Source organism: Lolium rigidum, chromosome 4 (assembly GCF_022539505.1).
Source record: "Lolium rigidum isolate FL_2022 chromosome 4, APGP_CSIRO_Lrig_0.1, whole genome shotgun sequence".
NCBI lineage: Eukaryota > Viridiplantae > Streptophyta > Magnoliopsida > Poales > Poaceae > Lolium > Lolium rigidum.
The window spans coordinates 214758961-214767932 of record NC_061511.1 but is presented as its reverse complement, the minus strand read 5'-3'; the positions used below and the strand labels follow the sequence as shown (position 1 = coordinate 214767932).

The window sequence follows — 8972 nt, the reverse complement described above, 5'->3', positions numbered from 1 at the left end:
GATGGGCCGGCGCGGGCGTGCTCGCCGAGATGGTGGCCGGCGGCGGGGCGAACTCACCGAGGTGAGGTAAAGGACGAGGGAGGTGTCCCCATGGGGTGGCGCCGGCGTGCTCACAGAGATGACGGCCGGCGGCCCGGCGAGCTTACGGGGGTGGAGGTGTCCCCGGGGGACGGCGCAGGTGTGTCTAGTCGAGGTGGAGGCCGCCGGTGGGTGAGCTGAGACGAGGAGAGCAGCGTGAAAATAATTGGGGACCTCCAGCTCGCCGAAGGAAGGAATTGAATCAGGGAGAGGATAAGGAGCGGCCGGTGTGGGCCCTACAGGACGCGTGGCTTCCAGCCGAGGCGGAGGGTCGTACGAACGGATCCTCCGAGTGATCTACAGCGTTTTCCTTCTTAATAAGGTCCCAGAAGTTCTGGTAGAACTCCGCTGGAAATCCATTGGATCCTGACGCCTTATTAAGCTCTATTTGGAAGACAGCTTTTCTCACTTCCTCTCTGTGTAAGGGTTTGTAAGAATCGCATTCTCTTGCGGAGACACCTGAGAGATATCATCGATCCTAGATTCATCTAAGGATATATCTGATTCCTCCGGTGCACCGAATAAACCTTTATAATATGATGTAATATAAGACTTGAGCTGCTCATGGCCCTCAATCAGACCCTCATCTTGTGACAGAGAATGAATGTGTTTCTTCCTGTGCCGACCATTGGCTACACTATGGAAGTATCTCGTATTCGAATCTCCTTGAAGAATGAATTGGGCTTTAAATTTTTGGTACCATTTGAGTTCCTCTTCTCTCAGTAGTCCAGCTAACTTTGCATTATATTGACTTTTAAGTTCAATTTCTTGCGTAGTCAGTGTGCGTACTTCGGCGATTGCCTCTAAATCATCAATTGATGAAGAGAGAGAGTTAATTTCTCCAGCTTAAGCTGTCCAGCCAATGTGGCAGATCATGTTGTGCGACCTACTCAGACTGCTTTCATGCAAGGATGATATATCCTAGATGGAGTCGTTACGTTGCATGAAACAATCCATGAGTTGCACCGCAAAAAGTTGAATGGAGTTATCCTTAAAATCGACTTTAAAAAAGCATATGATAAAGTCAAATGGTCGTTTCTTCAACAAACACTCCGTATGAAAGGTTTTTCTGAGGAGTGGTGCGCTTTAATTAATAACTTTGTTTTTGGAGAAAGTGTCGCCATTAAAGTAAACGATGATATTGGTTGATACTTTCAAACAAAAAAAAGAAGGTTTAAGACAAGGTGATCCGCTACCTCCAATGTTACTTAACATTGTTGCAGATGTTGGCAATTTTAATTAAGCGTGCTAAAGTTGATGGTCAAATTGAAGGAGTGGTACCTCATTTAGTTGATGGAGGTTTATCAATTCTTCAGTACGCCGACACAATTCTGTTTATGGATCATGACCTACAAAAAGGACAAACCTGAAATTAATTTTGTCAGCGTTCGAACAACTATCAGGTCTCAAAATAAATTTCCATAAGAACGAATTGTTTTGCTTTGGCGAAGCCTAATTCAAGACAAACCTGTACGCCGAACTCTTGAGTTGTGGGTTGGGCAGCTTTCCACTTAGCTATTTGGGCATGCCGAAATAGGAACGAGGAAAAAGTCACCCGCTCCCCTCGTCGTCTCCTCCGGGCGACAGGGGGGAAAACCCTAGCCCCCCCGCCGCCGCCACCTCTCCCCACCATCTCCCCCTCCTCGTCGCCCCCCGAGGCTGCCGCCGGGCAAAGCCGGGCGACACCGGTGAAGGGGGCGGCGGGGACCTAGCGCCTCTCGGCTCCTGGCGCGGAGGATGCTGGAGGGACGCCTCCATGACGGGGACCGGAGGTTGGGCACGCGCGGGCGGGGCTGCGGCGCCGGTCTGCGTGCGGGCGTGGTGGTGGCCGGCCAGGGAGCGGTGGAGGTGCTGCGGCCTGCGGGGGAGGATGGCGCAAGGCGGCGCGCGGGCCCAGATGGGTTCGTGCGGGCCTGGTTGGGCTTGCCAGGGGGTCGCGCTGCGGCTGGTGGCGGCCGGGGCTGTGGCCGCGTCCTTCTTCTTGGCTTCCGCGGCGAGGCTGTAGATGGCGGGCGTGGCGACGGGCATGGTGGCTGTTCCAAGGGGCTGCGGCATGGTTCGTGCATGGTGCTGGCGGCGGTGGCCGAGTGCTGGTGGCCTTGGGATTCGAGGGCACGGCGACGGGACGGTGGGCATCCGCGATGGCATGTTGGTCGGCATGCTTTGACCGCCTGCCGGTGAGGGACGCTTTGGCGGGGATGGTGCTCGGGTGAAAGCCCCGCCCGACTCGGTCGGTGCCGGCGATGACGACGCCCCGGGGCGCCGTTCTCCTTCTTGAAGGCATCGTCGTGGGGCTCCTACCTCTCCTGCATTGAAGGCTTCATGCTCTCCGGGTGAAAACCCAAGCTTTGGCCTCGGCCGGTGCGGGCGACGGCGACGGTCTCGTCGCTTCCCTTCTTGGAGGCGTCATCTTGGAGCGCTTGACCTTCTCTCGGCGGTGGTGGTTTTGCTTGTCGTGCTATCTTGCCACGCCGGACGGGTTGGAGGATGTCGAGGCGGCGGCCTCGGATAGGTGGCTGTGAGCCGGGGCGGCGGCCCCGGAAGGCGGTGCGGCAACATCTCTATGGTGCGGGGATGCGGCTTGCCACGACTTGGGTGGCGACCCTGGCCGTGTGGGCGGCAGGGCAGTCAAAGCATGCCGACCGACATAGAGATGTCGGTCGGCGGGTCCTAGTGGGGACGGTCGGACGTTATGTCGGGGCGGCGGCCCCGGATGAGTTGGTGTGATGACCGTGGTCTGCGGTCGTTTGCCCTGGGCAGCTTGGGTTGCGGGTGAACGGTTCGTGCGGCATTGCAGCTCGAGAGCGAGCGGTGGTACGTCGGGGCGGCGGCCCGGAAGGTGGTGGTCTTGGTGGATGCGCAGGGCGTGACGGAGCGAGCGGTATGTCGGAGCGGCGGCTCCGAATGTTCGTCATCTTGACGATGCTCGAGGATATCGACTTTGTGTCGCGAGGGCGACAAGGTCGTTTTGGCGCGGTTCTACGAGCGGTTCGTCTTCTTCAGCTATGTTGGAGTGTCCCGTGTCTGCTCCTCTCATAGTAGGCACGGCGTCTTCTCTCCGGCTTGGTTGGATGGCAAGCTAGTCTTCGCGAGTGTGTCGTCTGCTTGTATCAGTAGTGGTTTTGTGCGGGCTTGCCTTTATGGCGTGGCAAGTAGGGGTATGGCCCTGCGGTGTCTTGTTGTATGGTTTTCTCCCGGTTTTCTCCTAAAAACTGTGCACTTTCTGCTTAATTAATCGATGGGGCAACTTTTGCCTCCGTTTCAAAAAAAAAAAAATTGGGCATGCCGGGACCTCAAGACCTCGTGACTTATTCGGCCCAAATAAGTAGACATAGAGGATTGATACTTCATACAGTACGTTGGAGGGGAAAACAGAGGTCGAGTCCTCCTCTCGCTAACATGGGGATGCTCGCGCTGACGCGCCTCATGTCCACGCAGTCGCAGCGGCGGCGGCGGCGCCAAATCCGAGCCCGTGGTAAGCCCCGCCCGCATTGTCTTACTTCTGCCTATGGGACATAGCGCGTTCACGCGCGCTGTGATGCAACAAGGCTTAGGGTTGTTCTTCGACTAAAAAATCTTTTTTTTACTGTGTCTGTTGTTTACTTTTCCTTTCTTTTCTATTTGAGAAGGCTAGGGTTCCAACGGAAGTTCCTTGTTGTTCTAATGTGAGTTTGCTTATAAAAAAGACAAGGTTGAGAAGACATATCAAGATGTATATAAAAATATCCTGTCATCAGCAAATTCTAATAGCCTACACCATCCACTGGAGTAAAAACATGAAATCCCCACGATTTTGAGGATAATCCTTTGGGGGGATTGCATTGCTCTGCACAGAACAATTCTATGGCCAATTGAAGCTCATTTATTCAGTTGTCCAGTCAAGAATTAGTACAAATCGAGTTCGCGTTCTTGCAATAGAAGTTGAAATAACAGAAACATACTTGGTTTCTATGTGTGCTCATTATTCTTGTTTTCCTCTGTTGAAATGTGTAGTATTCTGTACCATGCAGGATGTGGTGCTTCAGATCGATGTAGCTCTTCGGTGGCTAAAAGAAAGAGGGGAGTCGGCAGAGATGGTGATGTTTCTCCAAGTGTTAAACGATTGAGATATTCAGGGCCGCACCTTCCGGAGGTATGCCATAGTTTCCTTCTAATGCAATAATTACACTGACGGAACCAGTAGGAGTTTTGTGCATTAAGAAGGGGGGATCAAAGTTACAAAGACTGAAAATAACCTAGAGGAAAACAGGAGCTGAAAAACGCGAGGGAAAGAGAGACCTAATCCGCGATCATTAGCTGTTGTTGTTCTAATCAAGGAAGAAGTTGTGGCCAGGATCATCGATATGCTGTAAAACAATCCCTTCATGAATTACATGTACTTTCAAAGCTTAGTGCTGGAAGCCTCCTGGGCTAAAGTTAGAACTTTAGGGAGCCCCAAGGCAATTTAGTCTTGATTTTGTATGGTCTGTTTAATATATTGTTTCTTCACCTTAGTTGCAAGGTTTTATGTCTCTTTACACCAACTTTTTTTATTCTATTACATGGACTTCTATCCGTTTCGCTGTTCATATGGACTATTTGTACCCTAATGGAGATCGCTATAGCCTATATGTTTCATTTAAACTACTTTAGCTTATCTATGACATTCTGTTGCGCAACAAAGCACTATTTTTGTGGAACCGTGCGCTCTTTCGGTGGAATGTCCATCTTAATCCATATGGTTTATTGATTTTCTTATATTCCCAACTGAAGTAACCATCTGCCTTCAATCTGGATTCCGAACTTCTGTTGTCACATGATTATTCATGCAGGATATCTGGTGTCACATTCATTCCCTAATGCCACTGCGAGATGCTGCTCGTACTGCCTGCGTGTCTCGTGCCTTTTCACAATCCTGGAGATATCATCCCAACCTCAACTTTACTAATAAGAGTATACTGGGCTCAGATAGCAATGGATGTGGAATGGATTTTATCAGAACAACCAACCATGTTCTGAAAAAACACTCGGGCACTAACGTGAAGACACTCACACTTGAACTGCATGATTATAAAAGTGGCTGGCGTCGTCGTTTAGATAGTTGGCTTCTGATTGCTCTGACACCAGGGATTGAAGAAATAACCGTTAGCTTTGGCTTCTTTGCTAAGGCAACATACAAGTTTCCTTGCTGGATTTTATCTGATAGGATCACGAACTCAGTTCGGTGTCTTAAACTGCGGCGTTGCGCTTTCTGCCCCATAGTCAAACTTGGTCCTTTTAGAAGCCTGGCAATGCTGCGTTTCTTTCAAGTGCGTATTACAGGTGACACGTTAGGGGGCCTTCTTTCAAACAGTCTTGCTCTGGAGTGGCTGGAACTTAATTCTTGTGACAAGTTAGATTTCCTGAAGATACCCTGCCAGCTTCAGCGGCTTAGCTACCTGAGGATTTATTTGTGCCGGAGGCTGTATGTGATAGAGATCAATGCTCCAAATCTTCGCGTTTTCCATTTGGAGGCAGAAAAGGTAACAGAGCTGTCACTTGGAGTATCAGTGAAACTGAAGCTGTTATACATAAGCAGTCCAGACCTTGCGAGCTATATCCGTTTGGGGCTCCTCTCCAATGTGCCAGATCTTGAAAGTTTCAACCTCAAATCAATTTGCCAGGTATTCTGTATTAGTTTGGTTGACTATGGACTAGTTAGTGCTTATAGTAGCAGTCATATTTTGGAAAATGTATGTTAACAACTCCTCGACATGTTTGTGCAGATTGCCAGTCCACTGATGCTACCCGTCAGGTTCCTCCACCTCAAAGAATTTAACCTTTCACTAACCGGACAGGGTGTCTCAGAAGCCTATGATTATTTTTCTCTGGCTTCTTTGCTTGATTCCTGTCCTTCCTTGAGGAATATATTCTTAAATGTAAGTTGCTGCCAAGGTATATCTAGCCATTATGGTGGAACCAATAATAAGTGCCTCCTGCTGAAAGCGGTCCATGGGCTATTCTCGGGGCGGGACTCTCCGTGGACCAGATGGATAAAGCGCAGTTATCTTGGTGAACACCCTCAGGCGGCCACCCCCGCTTGGAAATGCTTCCAATCGCTTATCCCACTGTACCGCTCCATTACGAGAGTCGAGCCCCGCGACGGGCACTCCACGTCGCTCTGGCATGGACGCTTGGACCCAGCTGGGCCCCCTGTCGGTGGCTCTCCCCGCAGCTTTCTCGCACTGTCTCCGCCCCCTCGCCACCGTCGCCGATGCCCTTGAAAGCGGAACCGTGGAGATCCCGCTCGCTCACCGGGTGTCTGCGGCAGCCTCCGGGGAGATGGAGTTTGTACATGCTTGCCTCTCTCGGATCTCCCTCGCGGCGTCACCGGACGTCCGTTTCGTCGCCCTCGGCCCATCTGTCGACTTCTCCACAGGGTGTGTCTACCAAGCTCTTCACGCCTCCGGTTGTGTCGTCCCGGGCCGGGACGTCAGCTGGAACCGCTTCGCGCCCCTCAAGGTGAAAGTGTTCTTCCGGATCATGCGCCTCCGAGAAAACAAGGACGCGTGCGGCTGCTGCATCGTCTCGGGTGTGTGCCCTCCACGGATTGCCCCTTCCGCCCGGCCAGCCGAAGACATCTCGCACCTGTTCGTTGGCTGCCCCCGCCTCCGCCCCTTGTGGAATATCATCTCTCCCTCGGGGCGCCCCCGGGCCGATGATGACGTGTTGGGCCTCCTCGATGCTCTCTCCGAAGACTTGCCCCCCATGCACCCGAAAGCGCGTAACACCGCCATCCTTGCCTTCGTTGTGGTCCATCCGGAAATCCCGGAATAGAATGGTCTTCGACGCGGATCTTATGTCTACCCTGCGCGTCGTCGGATATGGTAGCCGACCACATCCGCATGTGGATCGTCCGCGCCCCCTCCAGTGTCGACACGAGCCCCCTGCTGGCTTGGTGTGGATCTATCTCTTAGCCCCTTAAACACTTGTACCCCTCCTCTAGCTGCTCCCCTTCGTGTTGAGCGCGGCATGCCGCCTCCCCCGACCCAGGATTGTTGGCTTACGCCCCCTGGCTTCGCACCCTTTGTAACCCCCCGTTAATTAATGAAAACTGAGTTCAGGTGGGCGATCGCCCCCCGTTGATTCTTCAAAAAAAAATAATGAATCGATTGAACTATATTGCTCCGTTTCATCTTCAGGTATCACATAAATGCGTGGGGCATCAGACGATGTCGGAAGACCCCACGCACACGAGGCAGATGCCAGGACAGCAGCAGCATGGCAATCTCAAGAGCGTGACGATCCTTGGTTTCTGTTATGCGAAGAGCTTGGTCGAGCTAACATGCTATATCGTCGAGAACGCTGCTGCGTCATTGGAGAGCCTAACATTGGACATTCATGGTACGCATTTGGTCTCAGTATATGGTGCCATACTCAAGCCCATGTACGATGGTAAGTTGGTGGAGGCTCCTCGAACTCTTTTGGCCATCAGAACGTACATCCAGCGGAGAATCCCCTCGACGGTTAAGCTGAATGTCCTGGAGCCCTGCGGTCCGTGCAGTAGTAGTGTTGGACATTAGGCACCAACCTATCGTCCTAGAGTAATTTTAAATGCACTATGTTGTCGTTCAAATTACCGGAATTTGTCGGATGTTTTAAGTTGTGTACTGGTACCATTAAAAATAAGTGTGGTTTTGATTATTAATTGAGCGACCTGATGCTCGTCTCTGTATTTCCACGGATGTCATGACCAAGTCTGTACTCCCTTTGGAGTTTGGAGGCACAAAGAACAAAAGATGAGGGTTTGTCAGATCACGAGATGCACCGCCGCCCACTAATGATTGTCGAGTTGACCTGGCAGAAATTTAGAAGAAAAATAGGCTGGCCGAATTTTAAAAATAGGCAGAAATATCAGGTGAAGACTATTCTGATATGAATATATGATGCCTTCTGCCTGTGCTGTCGTCTGCCCATATATGCATTCGATGATTTGACCAAAAGATCAGTGTCACTGCGTCGATCTCATCCGTAACCACCATCCCTTAGATCACCGTCAATGCACCCATCAAGAGTTTAAGTCTGGGTGATCATGAAAATATTCCAGCATTAGCATTAGAAAAACATTTCTGTGGTTGGTTTGCAGAAATACTGTTTGTGTCAGCAAGGTAGCTGTACGATTCTCCTCCGCTGATAACCTCTATCTGGTAATGACAACCACATACATAGATAAACATTCTACTTCCTGATCCGATCGGCGGAATGGCTGGAATTGGAGGGTAGATTCCGTGCATCTTCCTTCCTGGTTGGGCTGGTGCAGAGCAGAGCTGAGGCGTTGTGTGCTAGCTTTGCTTGGACCATCTTTTTGTCCTGCAAAGGAGGTCAAAAGACGAGAGACACTCCGGTTCAAGGTGGCCAGCTTGTCACGCGGCATGTTCAAAAATCTGCAATGTTGTTAGCTGTCACACGGTATGCATGTGTAATTTTATCGAAAAATAATTGCATGTGTAGTTACCAGGAGTACTAACATTCTTTTTTTTCCTTCCTTTTACAGTAGGAGTACTAACATTCTACCTAAGCTAATATAGCTGGTTTCCTTGTGTCAGCCTAAAACTAATTTGAAGAACTAAAGTGTGCACTTTTCCTTTGTAGAAACTTGCTTGGGTTTTTTAGAGTACAAAGTTTTAAGGTTACAATGGCAGAAGCATATGCTTTTAGAGAAGGCTTAGTGCTTGCCCAATCCATTGGATGCAACAATTATTTTATCCAAACTAATTGCATGCAGGTAGTAGATACAATGAAGAATGGTGGATTCTCGGCAACCTCATCAGCTGTGAAGTTGGTTTGACAATGTTTCGATAGAGTTTTGTAATAGCGAGGCCAATCAGGTGGCGCATGAGCTTGCTAGAGATGCTTACACTTCTAGTACCTTTTGT

At 50.5% G+C, this 8972-nt stretch overlaps 1 protein-coding gene across 1 annotated transcript; it reads left to right on the top strand.

Annotated features, from left to right (window-relative positions):
- The first annotated feature begins 3477 nt into the window (after positions 1-3477).
- Positions 3478-7744, top strand: LOC124648230. The gene is made up of 5 exons (XM_047188024.1): positions 3478-3553; positions 4089-4210; positions 4890-5720; positions 5823-5975; positions 7239-7744. Exons 1-5 carry the CDS (start codon positions 3478-3480, stop codon positions 7617-7619), a joined length of 1563 nt encoding a protein of 520 aa, XP_047043980.1. The 3' UTR covers positions 7620-7744.
- The last annotated feature ends 1228 nt before the right edge of the window (positions 7745-8972 follow it).

Bases quoted from the DNA above. Each gene is read 5' to 3' on its own strand.
- LOC124648230 (XM_047188024.1), top strand. From the start codon at position 3,478: ATGGGGATGCTCGCGCTGACGCGCCTCATGTCCACGCAGTCGCAGCGG. The intron at 4,211-4,889 runs GTATGCCATAGT...TTATTCATGCAG, and splicing joins CAGGGCCGCACCTTCCGGAG to GATATCTGGTGTCACATTCA. The intron at 5,721-5,822 runs GTATTCTGTATT...ATGTTTGTGCAG, and splicing joins ACCTCAAATCAATTTGCCAG to ATTGCCAGTCCACTGATGCT.